The sequence below is a fragment of the Periophthalmus magnuspinnatus genome, chromosome 18 (genome assembly GCF_009829125.3).
Source record: "Periophthalmus magnuspinnatus isolate fPerMag1 chromosome 18, fPerMag1.2.pri, whole genome shotgun sequence".
NCBI lineage: Eukaryota > Metazoa > Chordata > Actinopteri > Gobiiformes > Gobiidae > Periophthalmus > Periophthalmus magnuspinnatus.
The window spans coordinates 19,041,492-19,060,532 of record NC_047143.1 but is presented as its reverse complement, the minus strand read 5'-3'; the positions used below and the strand labels follow the sequence as shown (position 1 = coordinate 19,060,532).

Below are 19,041 nucleotides of genomic sequence, written 5' to 3'. Positions count from 1 at the left end.
TTTATTTTGAACATATACCCTAGATACACATTTATACATCTTGTCAGAAATAAATAATATATATAAAAAAGTTAATAAAAAGAAGTTGCAGACTAGAGAGGGAGTAAGAAGTGGTAAAACTAATTTTATCCTACTTATGTCATGCTGTTAAATTGTTTACTCCAAATAAATAACCAATAATATTCATTAAACACTTGTTGCACTTACAAGAGTGACATAATGTGAGCCAAGTAGCTGGGATTTCTAAGCCTATTCAAATTTTAAACCAACTGACTTTCACCATAATTTTGGCTGGTCAGGCAAATTTAGGACTATAACATGAGCAAATGTCAAAAATATTAATTATTGATTTGACATATTTCCAGTATGTAGAAAGAACAAAAATGGTAATTTTTATTTACATTTTCAAACACACCTGCAATGTCAGATGCCAGAATGTTGGTCACACATGGTCATACAATTTTTCCACAGGACAATGTAAGTTGGAGCTCTTGTCTTTGGCTCCCTCTACAGGACATAGCTGCTCTTCTTTCAATGGGAAACCTAATACCAAATAATGTATTAATTTTACTCAGAATTATAAGTTGTTCTAGAATTATTATTTTTTTCATAAACCACTTTATCTTCTGTGTTTGCACTATTTGTTATTGATATTATGATACCACTGTCAGTATGGTAGGCAATATGAGACAAACCTACTACATACATTAAATAGACCAATACAAGACAATCTCCATTTAGATAAATCATACTGAACATTCAACATTTACTGAAATAAGAATTACACACAAGCTATAAAGGTGACCGTTTGACTGTTTTATTATATATAGTATATTTATAATATGTACAGAAAAACATGATCAAACTCAGCAGGGAGACAGCAGAGAAATAGCTGAAAAAAAAAGACAAGAACAGTGACTGAGAGGCATTTCAGATATAATCAACCCCTCCACTGACAGCAAGAAAAGAATCAATGTGCAAATGACAAGGACAACACCCCAAACACACAGGAAATACAAAATAAAAACATGTTTTTCATTAGAATCACATTCAAATAACGCAAACCCTATGTCCCCGTACACTTTAATGAACTAGACAACACAATACATGAGAACTGCAGAAAACAAATACAGACATAATGAAAGTTTAAAAAAAAAATACATATAATTTCCAGGCTACTAGAAGATTTGTGACTATTTTTCTCAAATTGTGTAAAAATCATATTCAAATATTGGGACATGTGTGACTATTTCTTTTTTACATTGCTTGTTTTGCATCTACTTCAGTGAGACCGATGTGAATGCTGGGATGCCAACATATGTCCAAAAAAACTCAGGAATGTTCCATATGACGCACTGCAAACACGCAAAAACACAACTGTTCCCTCCCCCACAGGTATATTAATTTTTTTAAAGTCTTGTACTTTTAAGACAAGCATTCTGGTTTAGCATGACGTGACACAAAAATCAAGGCTATAAATAAATGAGTGTAAACTGAAGCTGACGCAAGGCAACGGCAAGGCTCATCTCCAAGACTGTGGAAGTCATTATGTCCAATACCTGCGATGTAAGCGATACCTATTACAATATAAGGCAATGAGATTTTGTTTTTTTTTTTAAAGGGATGCAATTGGTGGTCTATGGGGAGAGTTGGGAGTTCATATCCAGTCAACTAATCCATGACCAGTCAGTCCCTAAAACTCTGGACACCCCTAAACGTGCGCCATAAGATATCCTAACATCAAAATGAATGCTGTTAAAGATCCTATTAGAGAGATTTTTTTAAATGAACTGCATTAATTTAGAGTTGTTGTTATTATTAACTGTTGATGTTTATTTGTGATATCAAATAATAAATAAAAAAAATCTTGACTTCAACCATGCCAGCAATTCTTCATTAAGATGAACTAATTTAAAACAGACCAAATTAAATGGTTCTCTGGCTTCTGTGTAGTGTCAAATATTTTAACAATTCATTCTCTCACACCCATTAAAACAATGTTCCACAATCTACGGAAGCCTCAGAGGGTCTACACTTAGCATACAAGAGGTTTGTAAAGGGAATATCAAAGCTCATCTACTCCAGGAAGGACATTTTTGTAGTTTTCTGGTTGACCAATTTCTGTAAACCTGGATCTTTCTTCTCAAATTCAACCAAGCCAAACCTACAGGATTTTAGTATTGCCCTTCCAAGACCACTCCTCAATAGCTTGTGTATTTTACAGAGCAGCGGCTGCAGTAAGGGGCTGGGCAGGGGGCAGTTAATGGTTGTTTCTGTGCATTCCTCAAAGGTTCCCTGGAAATACTGCTGAGACCCAACACCGTGGCGAGAAGATGACCAACTCTGAGCATTGTGTATGAAACCCCCCACATTCCTGTCTAAGTCTCACTGTCACTGTGCCAACTACTGTGTGTACAGAGTATTGGGACCAAAGAAAATGTAGGAAACCTTTTTGAATTTTTTGGTAGAAAACAATGCAAACGACATTTAGCCAGAGTGCAGAGCGAAATAGTTACAGATAAAAGAATACACTGCAAACTTTAGTATTATTTATACATGCATCCATATGTTAAATTAAATAACTTTTTGCTTTTTAAATTGGACAGCAAAATAAGCTAGCCAATCGCAAACCTTTCACTGAACTGGTTTAAACATGTTAAACTCTGTAAATGGCAAATTTTGTGCAGAGTTTGCTTTGTTGCACTTTAGCATGCTACAATTTGAAATAAGAACTAAGAGCCTAAGCCCAGGTAATCCACACACTTCATTGGGTTTAACTGCCCTGGATAATTTAAACAGAAGACAATAGCAGGTGAACAAACAACAAGACTGGGTAGGTTGTAAAGATGGATGCATTGTGAGGGAGAAGCCAAACTACTTGTAAGGCAAAAGGAAAGCAGAAATTTACCAGAACAGAACTGGAAGGAAAGAATAGTGAACCCATCCCCAAACACACACACATACCAAGTCTGCACCCTGCTTCATCTGCTAGCAAGCAAAACCACATCCACCGCTGTACTGTTCACAATGTACAGCCCAAATAAAAGATTAAAACCACAACAACAACTATTAAGGGCTTATTATTAGATTAAGCAGACTGTATGCCATTGCCCTTGCACAGTATTTAGTGTCAAAACCATCATGAGATTAAAATACAGTTGTGTCAGTCTGACCTCTTAGCCATAAATTTCTGGCTCTTGGATAAAACCTGCCAGCTTTAGTTTGCGCTCGCTAGCTGTTGTCAAGAATGGCAAGATCTATTTTTAAATCGTTCAGCAGTGCAAAGCATTTTACACTGAATTTCAAAACAAATGTGAAGTCACATTGTTATTATTGGGGTGGTACAGTATAAATTATTTACAAAAGGCATGGTTTATCCAAAGCCAAAAATGATTAGCCAGGTTAGCTTGACAGCTAGCTCTGCGTGAAATGTGGGAGGAGTGACCAGGCACTATAGGAACCGGTTCTAGTCAGATCTTAAGAGTTTAAAATGGTTAAGCAGTAACAAGCCAAGAGTGGAAATATGGCGTTAAACTACTATATCTGCTGTTGCTTTGAAATGTGTAAATCATTAAGTCCATGCATTGAAGAAATTTGGAGAGAGGAGAGGGGCAGGCAGAAGGCTCAAAGGACGAGCTTTCCCTGTCGAATCGTCAATAAATAGCAAGGCCCCATCGCCTATAAAAAGCCACGTGGCCAAAAACTACCTGCGTTGCACTGCCCCAGCTAGCTTGTAAGTGTGTAGCCCCTTTTACACAGCATATGAAAGAAGCGAAGAATTTTTGTGATGTGGCTTGTAACAGTGTGTATGCAAGTCCCAAGCCTGGATAAATGGAAACAAAAGGAAGGGCATCTGGTGCATTTTTTTTTGTTTTGTGAATGGAGTCCAGTGAGAAACAAGAGATAAATTTTGTCAGTTCCCTATGATCTGTCACATGTCTAAACTACAACAGGTATAACACACTTGACAGATATGTTACATTATGAGATGAAGTGTTATAAAAGTTGCAAATAAATAATCACTTTGCAAAGATTTCTGTGTAAAAGGGGATTGTGTGTGTGTGTGTGTTTGTATTTAAACATCATCTTGCCTCAATTGCCCACTAAATCCAGACCCATCTCCAGGTTTTTGTTGTCCTGTATCGAAAGCAATGCTTCCCCTCTACTTTGTCAGATGAGGTCCTTTTCAGTCATGGAGAATTTGTGTTCCTCCACTCCACAGGGGGTGATGTAGATGGTAATAGTTGAAGGATGACCGATCTGAGTGACATGGGGGAAGTGGGTGGGGTGTAGTGGGTGGGCGGAGGGGTCCTTTAACAGCAGCCCCCACTGGACTGCCTGACTGGGGTGCTCTCAATTTTGAGGTTGGGTTTGTCCCCTCCGGCTGTGGCTCCGGGGCCCATACGCTTCTTGATCTCCGCAGCCATGGTCATGAAAGCCTGCTCTACGTTTGTTGCATTCTTCGCACTGGTCTCCAAGAAGGGGATGGCCAGAGAGTCGGCAAATTCCTAAAAGAAATAAAAGGAAACAGGACAATTATTATATTATAATTATAATTAGGGGTGGACGATATTGACAAAAATCTAAATCTATAATTTTTTTTGCGTTAACTCAAAGACAATATTCACACAATACTTTAACAACGCATCAGGAATGTTCTAAAACATGCCTGTAAGAGTGCGTTCACATTTGCACATATTCAATACCATTTTATGACTAAATTAAATCTGGACTACACCAGGACTAACAGGACCAAACAAAAGTCTACATCAGGACTAAACTGAAAAAATTATGGCACAAAACATGAATGGACCATAGAATTAATGTAAAAAAGTGCAGAAATATCACTTTACACTCTTTAAATGTAGTTATTGGTTTTAATTATAGATGATATACTCCAAAACAGCAATTGCAATGTTATAAATGTTTCAATATATATACCTTACCTCTACTTATGATTTTAAGTTGTTTTTCTAGTGTCTTACCTTGGCTGTTGTGTAGTCCACTACTTTCTTGGTGGTAAGGTCACACTTGTTGCCAACCAGCAGCTTATTCACATTTTCACTAGCATAGCGGTCAATTTCCTGTAGCCATTGCTTCACGTTGTTATAGGACTCCTGTTAGATTACATAACATCACTGATCACAGAGTGGACTGAGTGACCAAAGTCTTTAAAACACAGCAGACTTACCTGATCTGTCACATCATACACTACTATAATGCCATGTGCTCCTCTGTAGTAGCTGGAGGTTATGGTGCGAAACCTCTCCTGACCTGCAGTGTCCCACTAGGAGATAAAACAACACAGCATTCATCTCACAATGTAACTATATGTATAATATGCTGCTATTTAAGTTTGTATAGCGTTATTCTTTCTTTAGGCATTAGTGTTCCACTGTTGAGCAAAGCATTAACACCACTATTGACACATACACACACATTCCCTTAGAACTGTCATCCCTGACCTGACCAAATATTGTAACCTCAACCATCAACATCACTACAGCTACATGCATGCGGTTTCATTAAAAAAAGTACCAAGGCCCCTACGCTAAAACTTTGTACTTAACCAGTGCAGTAAAATATATTCTTGAGTTTCAGCTAATAGGCAACATTTTGAGGACTTTTTATCTTTCAGAAGATCATCATTCTGAAATCCATGGATAGACCCTTTAAAAGCATTTCAGCATCTCAAAAAAGTTAAGTGGAAAATATCAATGAGGAAATTAGCCTCAGAATATCATGAAATGTGAAAATCGGGGCACATGAGTAACCTAGAGCCTGATCAGAAAACATTAGCACAAGTATTTGAGTTTATTTGTTTAATGAGTAGTTGGCTATGTAAAAGTGAAGTGGAACATAGTTCAATCTCTTATATACTAAATTATTTGATGAAGGTAAAATCATGATTTTTATTTTTTTATGGGACAATAACTTGCAGAAACATCAACTGACATTTGATGTCCATTAATTATTGAAAACATGTTACAGTCTTCCTTTTTTATTGTCCTGTTTCCAGAATTTTGAACATTCTAATGACATTTGAATAGGTCTATTGCACAAATTCTTCATAAATATTCAAATATTATACCAACAGCCATTTTGAAAACACAGCTGGCATGTTTTTTATCTTGCCAAAACTCACATAATCAAATTCACTTCTAATCTAAACACAATAAGAGCTTTACTATGTTTGTTGTCTATCTAGCAGAGACACACAGTAGAACAGGGAGGGGGGCACTGACTGTTCTCTTCAATGAAACAGGATCCACACACACACACACAAAAGGCTGGAGGTAAGGCCTGGCTCAGGTGTGGGCTGGAGCAGAGCACACTTACGATCTGCAGTTTGATGGTCTTTCCATCCAACTCTATGGTGCGGATCTTGAAGTCCACTCCGATTGTGCTGATGTAGCTTTCGGTGTAGGTGTCGTCCTGTGAGCAAAAAACAAAATAGGACATCCAAACAAAAAGTATACCGGTAGTTTTGCATCGCTATGGTGGCCACAGTGACATTTCAAGATAAGACTTGTAAATAAGCAGTGCTTGAAAATGTAGTAGGAAAGCAATTTACTATAAAAACCTAGAACACTGACCTACTTTCATGTCTATTTTAATTGCCGTTAAGTGTTTACTGTTTACATTGTTCAGTACTGTAATAGGGATAGTTTATGTTCACAGCTGCTCAAAATACAGCAATTAGAAAATAGTAATAGCATAATTGGGGAATAGGGCTGTGCAATCAATCAAATTTAGAATCATCATTTCAGCTATTGTTCTATTCACAGTTATGTGCTGTTAGTTAGCACGTAATAGCTGTTTGCTAAGACAATTATTTCCACGCAAGCTTCAAAGACTAAGTACATGGTTCTATAGGCAGCCATCTCGTACAGAACAAGTAATTCCTCTTGTCTGTTTTTTCCAAAATGGGGAGCTGTACATTTTGTAGTGAAATATCACTATACAGGCATATATTACAAAATGACTTTAAAAAATACAGGGAATTTGCCTTTAAGGGTTTTCCTTGTGACTGCAAAATTGATTAGTGTAGATCAGATTTTCCAGGAAAAGGTTGAGAAAGCCCTACTTACAGCAAAACGAAGCAGCAGACAGGACTTGCCCACCCCAGAGTCTCCGATGAGCAGGAGCTTGAACAGATAGTCACTGAAACAACAGTACAACACCTTTGGTCATTGGAGGAGAAAATGAAGTCATGGTGGTCTGCTGCTACAAACTGGTTTAATAAAAGGAAGCTGCTGCATTGTAACACTACAGAATACATGTGATAAGTATGGACATCTTGTTTTGTTTGGTACCACTTTATAATAGCTATACCTTAATAAACCTTTATGAAAGACTTAAATCATATTGAAAAAGTAATTTAACATAATTTCTAATCTTAAATCATTCTTAATAAAGAAACACTATGTAACTTTTCTGTTGAAAAGGTCAGTCACTTGGTTGTCAGAATGGATACATTGTTGATTTGCCTGGAATGTTCCACTTTATGTCATTACACTGAAACAAGCAAGAGACACCACAAGAGCAAGTTACAGCTCAGATCTGTGGTGAGACAAACTTGTGTGTTGTGTTTTTATAGGCATTTTTGAGCAATAAAATCTTTAGCATTTATTCATATTGTGGAATATTCAAGGCAAAACAATAGCATTTCCATGACGACAAGAAGGTGGCAGCTCAGCACCAGAAAAGTTACACGCTGCACCATTAATTAAGAGGTTAAGGCTAATTAAGGTGTTCTTATTAAACAGTGTTTTATTTGCATTGGGTTAGAATAAATAGTTCCTAAAAAGAGAGAAAGAAAACAATGCCTCCAAAAGTTCACTGTGGACATTCCTCACAGAAACTTAATACCACAGATACCAGAGATACAGAATAACTAACAACCTGCATATTTGGGATTTTTGGCATAAACATCTGTGTGATGTTCAGGAGCTCTCTTCTTGCAATTCAATAAAAACACAAATATTACAGATTAACAGTGATAGAAGTAAATGTTGTTGTGAAGTACTTAGGAGAATATTTTCAACTAAATAATTATTCAGCTTTTGCAAATCTTTAATAAGCCATGAGTCATGGAATAAACATCACATGAGTCTGACAGGGGTGCAACTACAGAATTGCCCAATACCTGTGCTATTCTAGTGTGATGGAACCTGAGAGCTACCCTGTTGCACACTTACCATTCATAACAAAAACAGATTAGACATTTTAAGCAACAAGTAAGAGTCAAAAAGCTTCAATACGATGTCAAACGGCAATAAATTAAACAATGATGACTTAATTTTGTAACAAGAAGTTACATAACAAAGTTAATATACTGCTCTTTAATAACAAGTCACAGGATTCCAATTTATACACTTGAAACAAGTCCTGAATGTGAATGGTTTGTCCTAAATACAGGCCATTCCACTAAAACTACGTGTTGTCAACATAGAGAAAAGCAACATATAAATATACCATTGATTTAATGTCTAAACAATGTGTATGGAAATCTAAGGATACCGGAGAAATGAAAGGGGTCTGTCTCAACAAGTGGTTAGTCAGTTTAGTTACATTGTTCAAGATATGGTTAGACATAAAAGAAACCAAGAAGATATTAAGTATCTACATTTTAGTGTAACTATAACCCCTATCCATTACATGGCCATTGAAGAAGTGGCTAGTGTAAAAGGTTGTCTGTACTGTAGTAAGTAAGACAGGTAGTGATAGTGAGTTATTAACCTTTACATTTTACTTGAACTGACTCAATAAAGAACTTGGCAACTTTAATATTGTTGAGTAGGAACGGAAATATTAGCTTTTGAAGAGTCCCAAAACCTTAAAAGGAACTACTGGGCTAAATATGCCAATTACCCAGTGACACAAATTTCTGTAGCCTATTATTATTGAGAATCATTAGCACTAACCAAGAACAGAAATTGTAAGTATGAATATAGCCTAGAGGTCTACTATAATCCGCTTTTGTAAGTCATGGTAAGTACCTAGAATGAGTGTTTTGATAGTTTAAAGCGCACACACAAACGTAGGTGAATGTTGTGTGTGTGTTATGGGTGTGGAGGTATTGGCCAACGAGTCGAGCAGGGTTCACTCTCTTCATAGATAGACACCGGCTGCTCAAGTGACGTTTAAAGGGCCCCAAGGATCCCGCTGTCATCTCACATCTGTCGCCTTCTCTTGTATGTATCAGGTGGCTGCCGTACAATGACCCCTCCACAAGGAAACAACACGTCCAGTCACGGTGTCCATAGCGACCAATACCAAATATCTCAATGGTATGACCAAATAATCATGGACAGATATATGCTAGCTGTTACGAAATCTCATCAAACTACCTTTACTATTCAAATAAGCATAGGGATTCGGACTTGCCATCGCATCCTGTGTATTAGGATGACTATCTACTTTTCAGGTTTGCAACACATATGTTACTCAATGGTGACTACGCGATCAGCTACAAGAAAGTGAAACGTCAGCAGTATGATTTTAGTTTCGCCTCGAGTTTTCAGTGGCTGTAGCTTTAATTTCAGCTGGTTTAGTGGCCTTTTTGTCCCGTGACACACCGAGACGAGTGAGATGTCAGCTGACGCCGAGCAAAAACGCGTTATCGAGACTGACACTTGAAACAAGCTGCGGTCCGCGCCCTGACAAAATTCTGCTTGCTTAGAAACAAATAAAAATGTAAATAGATGATTGTGAGATATGTTACAATGTTAGATCTCAGAACTATGTCTAAATATACACGATCAACGCCTTACGATAAAGCGTATAGCTCTGTAAAACTCACTATTCAGGGTTCATGGTGTCACGGTGATGTGTTTTTCCGTTGGCGAATCGTCTCTTCCTTCCTACTCCGGCAAAAAGATGACTTGTAGGTCCGGTATCCGAGGCACTTAATCCCCTATTTGGTATTCTGTTACTGCCCACGTCTTGTTTCACCTTATTAACCGTCTATTGGTTCATATATTCCAAAATCAAGCGGACATATCCCGTTTGTTCAGCGTTAGGTCCGAATATTTTATCCCTTTTCTAGCCGTTCTGTGTCCGCTGCTTGGTAGAGGTTCAAGATAACTGAGCATGTGCGGAAGTGACGTAAGGTGACGTGGCACTCTGGAGTGAGCTGAGGAGTTGTTTTGGGATTTGTAGTCCAGAATAAAAACTGCAATTAAGGCCATGTTCAATGTTTCTGTAAATAATTTGGCGATTTTCATTTTATGTGTTTTTATTTCAAAATAGACAAACTAGCAAATTAGCAAACTTTTTACATATTGGTTTTACCCATGCAATCTAAAATATATATACAAATAACATTAAAAACATATTCCCCCCCCCACTAGAGATTGATACTTGAATAAAAATTTGATCACAAAAAACATTACAAAACATATCCTAGTATATTTACTTTAGACCTCTGACTCTGATTCAGTAATAGGCATAGATTTGAGATATCCATCTTCAATTTCTATATCTTCCTCTCGTTGTGGAGCAGCAGCTCCCACAGGTGCAGGCAGGTACACATTCTCATTGGTGCCTTCTCTAGAGTGGCTGAGTGGAGTGAGGCAGTCAGCTGCAGCAGCAGCTGCCTCCAGGCCCTGGTTTATGTAGGTGGCCTCCTGACATTCCTCCAGTGCAGGCAGTTCTGACAGAAGAGCTTTGAGTCTGTCCGCAAGTTCTCTGAAGCCAGGCCTCTGAGAGGGTTGCTTCTCCCAGCAGGTATGCATCACTTCCCACCTGTGAGGAAAACAATGAGCGGTAATACAGTGAGGATACAAAAAGTAAACAAATTCAGTAATTGCATATTTATTACACAAAAGTAGACTATTGGATGACTGTCTTCACAACATTTATGTATTACTTGATAAAAGTATGTAATAACACAATTAAAATCACACCATGGTATGAGTTAATTGGAATATTTACGAAATTAATTTAGTCAGACTTAATTACAGATAAATTATATATTAATAATGGCTGAATAAATGTTTTAATAATCAAAGACTACATGCAGCTGTTGATAGTATCTTACAGTTTTGGGTCACAGTCGCCTGGAGCTTTGAGTCTGTATCCAGTCAGCAGTAGGTCCAACAGCTCATGATTATGGACTCCAGGATATGGTGTTCTCCCACGGGACACTATTTCCCACATGGTGATCCCAAATGACCACTGCAAAGGCATTAATACTCTCATACCATCCAGTTCTAGTGCCAACTGAACTAGTTTAGAAAAAGGTGATTTCATTTTACTCACGACATCACTCTTTGTGGTATAGACAGACTCAGACAGACTCTCTATAGCCATCCATTTAATCGGCACTCGGATGGCTTCTTTTTGACGATAATAATTGTTGTCGTAGATTTTTCTGGAAAGTCCAAAATCTGCCACACGCACCTTGAGGTCATCGCCTAACCTGTGTGCCCAGATGCATACATCAAAGCAACTGCATTTACACTTTGAACATTTGTGCTTTCCAACGCTTCCGTCACATTGGACAGGCCACAGTGGAATACCAATGACAGAGGACAGCAGCCCAGTCATGGACAAACAAGGAGTCGTTGATTTAAGACCAATAAGCCACCTCCAGGCCTTTTCAAAGCTTGAATAAACAGTGTAGTGTTGGTTTTAAACATTTCATTTACTAAATAATAAATAATATTGCCAAACTATGTCCAAACAAGGGTTGCATACTTAACATCATATTGAAAGTGTAATTTGAATTGTCGCAGTTATCACATTGCAATGGTAACAATTATTTAAGTAGTATTATGTCCTCTGCAAAATATACACAATGTACAAGATACCTTGTCTTTTTATAAGGAAAAAACTTGTTGAAGTTTAGACTATTATAACTTCCAAAATGTGTACGATTCTCATATTACATAAGCAGTTCATTTCAATCTGTCAAAATACTTTTGATGCTTCTGAATGTGTTTACATTTTGTGCTGTGAACCAAATCTTAATTTAAAACAATAAACAGCAACTTCAATACAAAAAATGGCTCTTTTTTCTAGTCTCCCTAGTCTAGAGCAGAGGTGTGCAATGCAAGACTTTCTGCCTGTTCTAAACTCACATGCAATTGCGAGCTGCCAGATCTCTGTGCAGAAAACCCTGGGAACTGAGATAGTCCATCCCCTCACCAATGTCCACCATGAAACGCAGTAGAGTCTGGTATGGCACAAACTGGAACATGCAAATAAAGTAAGCCTATATTATTTTCACTTTGTATTTTCAAAGAAAGTGCTAAAGAATGTAAAAATCTCTTGTGCAATTTATTCTATCTATGGAAATGCTGAGATAGCAAAAATGTAATGACACTGTTGCTAAGGAAGTAAGTTTATTAATAGGATGGAAATGTCATTACCACCAGAAACTAAGTTCAATACATTGTAACTGGACTTCCCATTATTTGTGCTTTTGATATTTAAATCTTGACCATAGCTATATTGTCACAATGTGTGGTGTAAAGTTAACGTAAATGTTTCATTAACTCAAATTGATACCATGGGAATGTCTCCATAGCGTGTAGCGATGAGAAAGCGACGCAGATCCCCATGTTTCATGTAGGGCAGAATTACCAAAGGGACAGGCACAGTGCTGTCCTCCTCCCGCTGTAGAGTCACCCCTGCACACGGATAAGCACAAGGCCCAAAACTGTATTATAGTAACAGACAGTAGAGGGCAGCAACAGGTCAGAGGAGCAAATTGCAATTGAATTCTGAGGAGCATCAACAATAAAGTACTTCACTGTCACGTATGTTTATGAAAAATGTGTTTATGCTTCCTAGGTAGTAATTGTAGTACAGATACCTGATATTATTCAGCAGTATTTTATAATTTAGTAGTTGTAACTTTTTATCAAGTTCTTATGTCTCTCACCAAGTAGTCGCACAACATTGTCATGACTGAAGTTCTTCATAATCTCAGCCTCTCTCAGAAACTCATGTAGGTCTTCCTGGGTATGAAATCCAACTGAATAAAAAAAAAGATTTAAGCAGAGATCAGACTAAATCCATTCATGTAATATATATTAATAGTAATTTTACCTCTCATGGTTTTCACTGCAACCTTAATGTTCACATCATCCTCTTCAGTAAAGATTGCCTCATAGACGGACCCAAACTCTCCTGCCAACACAACACTATTAGGAATACTTTTATTTTAGCCATCTAAATTTGGCACAAAGACAGTCAACTAGATATTACTAAAAGTTATTGAAGTTTATTATGAAACTCTTTTTAAGATATTGTTTGGTTTTTGCACAGTAATATCTAAACCTTTTTGTATTTTTTGTTTAAATATCTTTGAAAAGGTGTGGAACTAGTTGATTAACAACTACCACCATTAAAATGCAACTATACCAAACAATATGGCCTCTCATAATGCATGGGATCTCAAACTGGATCTCAAACTGGAGGTTGCGAGACGATTTTAAACTATAATTTAATATTAATGGCAATGTGTTTAGTCTCTATGTAGCCTGTATTTTCTTTGTGAAATTAGATCAAATAACAAAAAAGCTAAAATAAAGTGTCATTAAACTAATTTTAAAATATTTTTGCCACTAGAAATTTGAGAAATTTCATTTGGAAGTGAGGATTCAAGTTGTTCACATTGTTTTTTTGAGGGTCTGAAAGTTTGTGAACGCTGCTCTAATTTATTCCATATGTAACTTCTTCAACAAAATCAGTATTATTTCGTTTTGCTCCAAAAGCAGACCTTTGCCTAGTTCCTTGCCCAGAGTGAGCTGACGCCTCTCCACCAGGACCTCCTTCAGTGAAGCGGCCAGTCTTCCCCCAAGCCCCTCCAACAACTGCAGCACACTCTCTGCTCCAGCCTGGGACACTGCTAAGGGTCAGACACAGGAGAGAATAGTAGGTCTATTATTCAAGCAAATCTGTCAAGATCCCAGTCTGCCTTGTGTTTTGTGCTGTTTTCCCTCTCCCTTCTGTATCAGAGCCTGGAACTAATTGTTAATCAAGCTGCACCTGGGGGAGGATAAAGGGAGCCAGGACCTGACACTCGGTGCCAGATCGTCTGTGTATCTACAGTAGTGCAGTTCTGCTTGGCTCAGTCTTATATTTTGCATTTGCTACTCCTTTCTAAGTTGGATGTTTTTGCTCCTCATACGATCCCGCTCTCTGGACCCGCTCAGCTCACCTCTACTGGTACGGCTTACCTCATCTCTGACCCTGCTGCCCACGATCTACTGAAGAAGTACTGCAAACAACCCCACTCTCAACTATCTGATCAATCTACCTTAATTTGCACATTTCAAGCTGTAAATAAACATTGTTGAACTGTTCCCCGAGTTCTGTATCTTTGATCCCCCTGTCAGTCGTTAAGACAAAATCCCAAGAACTATAATAAAGAAGATTTTAAACTTACTGTTGGTTTGTTGTGAGGTGAGCTCAACCATTTGTTGCGAACGTCTGTATGAGACCTCAGGGTTTATGGGGATTAGCTCTACATCCTGCTCTGATCTGGGAAAGGCAACGTCAAATTATACCACTTTTTTGTTAATTATTATTATTATTATTATTATTATTATTATTATTATCATCATCATCACTTGTGTCATTTGAGATTACAAACGTTGGTTTGGTTATTACCTGAGTTTAGAGTACTTGTGTTGGAAGATACACACTGCGATGGGGATGACAGTCAAAAGAAGCAGGACTCCAAACAGGACCCCCAAAGTGACCCACAAGAATAGGCCCCTGTGCTGCTGGGACACTGTTACCTGGGCCTCCATTTCAGGGTTAGGTGTGACGTTTACTGTTGGCACAGGGGGCACTCTCCCTGGTAACACACACAGGTCATGGTCACTTGAAAAAAGGCTTCCTGAATACTTATTACAGTTTAATAAATTACACTTTCTCAGAATGAGTAATAGCAATCTTGTTCAAACATGTTCAAAGTGGAAATGACACATCCCTGTTTGAATCAAGAGACAATTGCTACTGAATATAATAATTGTGATTCATGGTTCACATGTTGTAACCTGATTGTCTTTTCAGAATATTTTTGATCCCATTGTGGCAGACACCTTGGCCTTTTTTTATTCACTGATCATTTTGTCTCTTTGGAATCATTAGAAATACAGTCTGTCAAGTGCAGATGCTTAGCCTTTTGATGCTGTGATATTCGAGTTTAGGATAATTATGCACACAAAATTCATTCACGTGCAATTCATTGTTTTCCCATGTGTTTGATGGTTAACAGTTCACTCTTGCATTTTGAAGAGCTTGCTGAGAAATGCATACTGTCATTCAAGAATGTAAATATAGAGTACATAGTAGTTTTCCTTACATCTCTGAATAGTTATAGTGGCAGTGGAGGAGAGCGACACCCCCTGCAGGATGGATATGTCATTCCGGGCCTGTACTGACAGCCTGTAGTCCTGGTAGGGGTTAACCCCAGAGAGGTTCACAGATGTAGTGGTCAGGGAGTCACGCAGGAAAAGAACTCCATCACATGTTTTCCACTGGTCACTATGTTGTCCGCATGTCTCACACTGGACTTGGTAGAATATGTCCAACCTACCCCCATGGTCAATAGGAGGGTTCCATGTAAGAACCAGAACAGAGACATTATAGTCGTGGGCTTTCAGATTCATTGGAGCTGAGGGTGGCTCTGTGGTGAAAGATTCAAATAAAAGTACAATTACATGACGTTCATCATATTCTATAACCATAGCTTAAACAGATCACTTACTTGCACAGCCCAGGTCATGGTGGTCAGAGGGTAGGCGGCTGTAGCCCGGCATGCACTCACACCTATCTGAGCCCACTGTGAGAGTCTCACTGTGTGGAGGGCACTTCTGACATACTCCACTCTGATTGGCCCATCTGTACAACCCTATTCCACAGGCTGATCAACAAAGGGAAAATTAAGTTTTATGAAATGCATTTATGTGTGGTAAAAATGCTAGCCCGACTAGACAAGGGCCCATATTATGTTATTTCCTGATTTATGTCATGATGTCACTTCCTCATCAAAAACATACCCAGAATTGTGTTTTGTTTCGCTCACGCATGTTTAACACACAAATCCTGCATATTTAGGCTTTAGAGGAACTCACCTCTCAAACAGAAACCACTTGTGATGTCACATGGTAATACAGGAAGTGCTCCACTGTGTTTTTAATCTCCAAACACTAGAATCATTTGGATAATTTCAGATTTGAAATTGCCAATCTAAATAAAAAAAGCTAAAAAGTAGCTGTTAACTTAAAACTACAAACTTATGGGATCACAATGTGAAGAGCATTTTGTGCTTTGAAGATGTAGACAAACTAATACTTACTCAAACATATGTGAATGAAACAAAACACAACTCCAAGTCTGTTTTTGATTAAATAACAACATTCTAACCTGGCTAAAAGCTCTCAGGCATGGTTGAATAATATAGGACAGGGGTGTCAAACATATTTTCACCGGGGGCCACATTAGCAAAATAGCTGCCTTCAAAGGGCCGGATGTAAAATAAATCTAACTACTTTTTTTAACTTGTTAATTAACTGTTTCTGTATTTATTACTTGTTCAAGTTACAAATATTACATATGCATTAGCCTAGATGTAAAAAAGTGGCTGTGTAACTGTGTATCTCCTGAAAAAATTACATTTTAAGACCATCATACCTTTGAGTTTACCCTGTCGAGGGCCACACGAAATTATGTGGAGGGCCGCATTTGGCCCCCTGGCCTTGAGTATGACATATAGTGATATAGTGATATATATATATCACTATATATATATATATATATAGTGATATAGGACAATAATGATAATAATGGACAAATTCTGATACAATGAAAGTGATATGAAATCTAGCTATAGCGACATCACGTACATAACTATAGTGGTATATTATACATTGCACAGGCCTGATACAATCTTGTTACATTGTTGTGTCACAGTCAGCCTTGAGATTATGCTATTGCAAATGTATTTTAAGTATCTGAATGTTGTGTTGTCAGACTTGCATGAGTCTAATCTAGATTTTACCTTGGCAGTGATCAGACACTTGCTGGTGCCCTGGTTCACAGACACACTGTCCCTGCTGTGGCCCCCACACTCCCTCTACACTGCAGTTTCTCTCAAGAGGGCCCCCCTCCTCCACTGCCCATTGCAGACAGGAGCCCCTCACTGGCCCTGAGCCTCCAGCAGCCCCAGAGAAGGAACTGAGGGCCAGCACCATGTCTGGACACCTTCTGTAGAAGACCCTGATAGAAGAAACCAGCACACATGTCCCCGTGTAGGACAGTCCCAGCTGGAAGCCTGTGTTCCTGACAGGGCCCAGATCCAAGGCCGTGTGGGCGCTGAAGTACTGGGACAGTTCAGCTGGATGGGGAGTAGATGGAAACGGCCGGGACACATTGATGTTCCGCACTCTCCAGCGCTCTGATATCTGTCTGCTGGGGAATCTGGAGTCAAGCAGATGGAGCTGCAGTGGGACAGGCTGACCAGACACCTCCCTCTCCAGGGCCAAGGTGATGTCCACATACAGATGTGTAGCGTCTCCGAGCTTTGTCCACTCACTGAGAACACTCCTCCTGTCAGTACGGGCACAGGCCTGGAGCACTGGCACCGGACTCATGCCCCCAAGGGGCATATTGATCTTATTGAACTGGAAAAGAAATAGTATAAGATTATAAGAGACCTGCTTATTGCATTGTGCTGTACTGTCACTGTATCAATACCTCATTTTTAGGATTAGATGTCCATGTCGACTGTTGGGTCAAACGCAAAATATCCACTAAACAAATGAAACACAATTTTATGTTATATGTTTAAACTGGGGAAAATTATTGATATTAAGTTAACAAAAAGTTCCCCTGGTGTAAATATGAACAGAAGGTATGTGACAACTTTTGGCTATAACACTCATGACTGTTATCCAGACTTATCTTATTCTTCAGAGTGTCTACTTCCTCATGTCTGTGTAATCTCTCGTTATCCAGGTATGATCCATAGTAAAAGAAAATTTCTATTCTGTCAACTGGACCATCATCTCTAATTAAACATTTTTTCAGTTGACAGAATTTTAGTTTTTTTTTACTATGTAGGGAAAAATGATCAAGATAGGTGCTAAATCATTTGTAATATGACCTATAATATGGACACCATTCATAAATTGCTCTGCACAGACAACCATTTTGGTTCCACTGTAACTGTTTTGGTTTAAAAAACAAGAAGAGCAGGGTTTAAATGTAATACTTCAACACTAATTTAATTAATAATTATTTGGGGATTTATGCATCTCAATTAATTACAGTTACAAAGTACTACATAAACAGAAGTAGTACAGTCCAGTTGAGCGAATGACGAAAAGCCAATATACATTCAGTGATACTGTAAGTCCAGCACAGTGTATTTCTTTTATCTTTACACAACAATGAACGATGGACCATAATATTAAAACACTTGGTGTAATGGACATTCCTATCTTTTCTTGACAAGCCAATACGTAATATGTGACTGACAGCATGTAGACACACTCACCTTCCTGTGGCAGTGGAGGTTGTGTGCCAAAGGTGACCTTCCAGATCAAAAAAAAGAGCAGGAATCGAACCGGCAACCTCCTCATATTGTCCGCCTGCCCCCACTGCAGAGTATCAGGTCTTCAGCAGCTATTCAGTTTACTTCATGAGTCAAGACTGTTTAATTACAGCCTTCCCCCTACTTAGGAGCAGTTAACTTCCTGTGTAAATCCCACACTTATTCCGCCTTATTTTTATCGAGACATTGAAACAGAGGTGGGTGGTAATGTTGACCTATGTAAATAAACTGTGTGTATTTATGTCACATGCCATTTATTTCTATATGTAGCTATTATAGTGCTATTTCAAGTAAAAAAAAAAACAAAAAAAAAAATCATGTTGGTAAACCATGTTTAGATTTCAAACTTTAAGCTGTTGAAGGTATTTTTTTTTTTATTATTTTATGTTTGAAAATACCATTAGCACTTTTTCTCTCTTTTTGTAGAAATTTGCTATTTTTCACAAAATACATTTCAAAATACC

The 19,041-nt window shown here is 38.1% G+C and overlaps 2 protein-coding genes across 2 annotated transcripts; both read right to left on the bottom strand.

Annotated features, from left to right (window-relative positions):
- Positions 1 to 795: 795 nt before the first annotated feature.
- Positions 796 to 10,105, bottom strand: rab1ba (zRAB1B, member RAS oncogene family a). Its single transcript, XM_033983235.2, has 6 exons — positions 9,806 to 10,105; positions 7,092 to 7,164; positions 6,340 to 6,435; positions 5,192 to 5,287; positions 4,986 to 5,117; positions 796 to 4,508 (listed from the first exon to the last, which is right to left on the bottom strand). Exons 1-6 carry the CDS (start codon positions 9,817 to 9,819, stop codon positions 4,314 to 4,316), a joined length of 606 nt encoding a protein of 201 aa, XP_033839126.1. The 5' UTR covers positions 9,820 to 10,105; the 3' UTR covers positions 796 to 4,313.
- Positions 10,106 to 10,246: 141 nt separating this feature from the next.
- si:ch73-40a2.1 (tyrosine-protein kinase receptor TYRO3) lies at positions 10,247 to 18,672 on the bottom strand. Its single transcript, XM_033983390.2, has 15 exons — positions 18,521 to 18,672; positions 17,719 to 17,774; positions 17,024 to 17,645; positions 15,731 to 15,886; positions 15,326 to 15,649; positions 14,626 to 14,815; positions 14,402 to 14,496; positions 13,733 to 13,861; positions 13,060 to 13,140; positions 12,893 to 12,985; positions 12,517 to 12,638; positions 12,087 to 12,196; positions 11,266 to 11,425; positions 11,045 to 11,181; positions 10,247 to 10,749 (listed from the first exon to the last, which is right to left on the bottom strand). The coding sequence occupies exons 1-15, from the start codon at positions 18,603 to 18,605 to the stop codon at positions 10,422 to 10,424; spliced, it is 2,688 nt and encodes an 895-aa protein (XP_033839281.1). The 5' UTR covers positions 18,606 to 18,672; the 3' UTR covers positions 10,247 to 10,421.
- Positions 18,673 to 19,041: the final 369 nt, after the last annotated feature.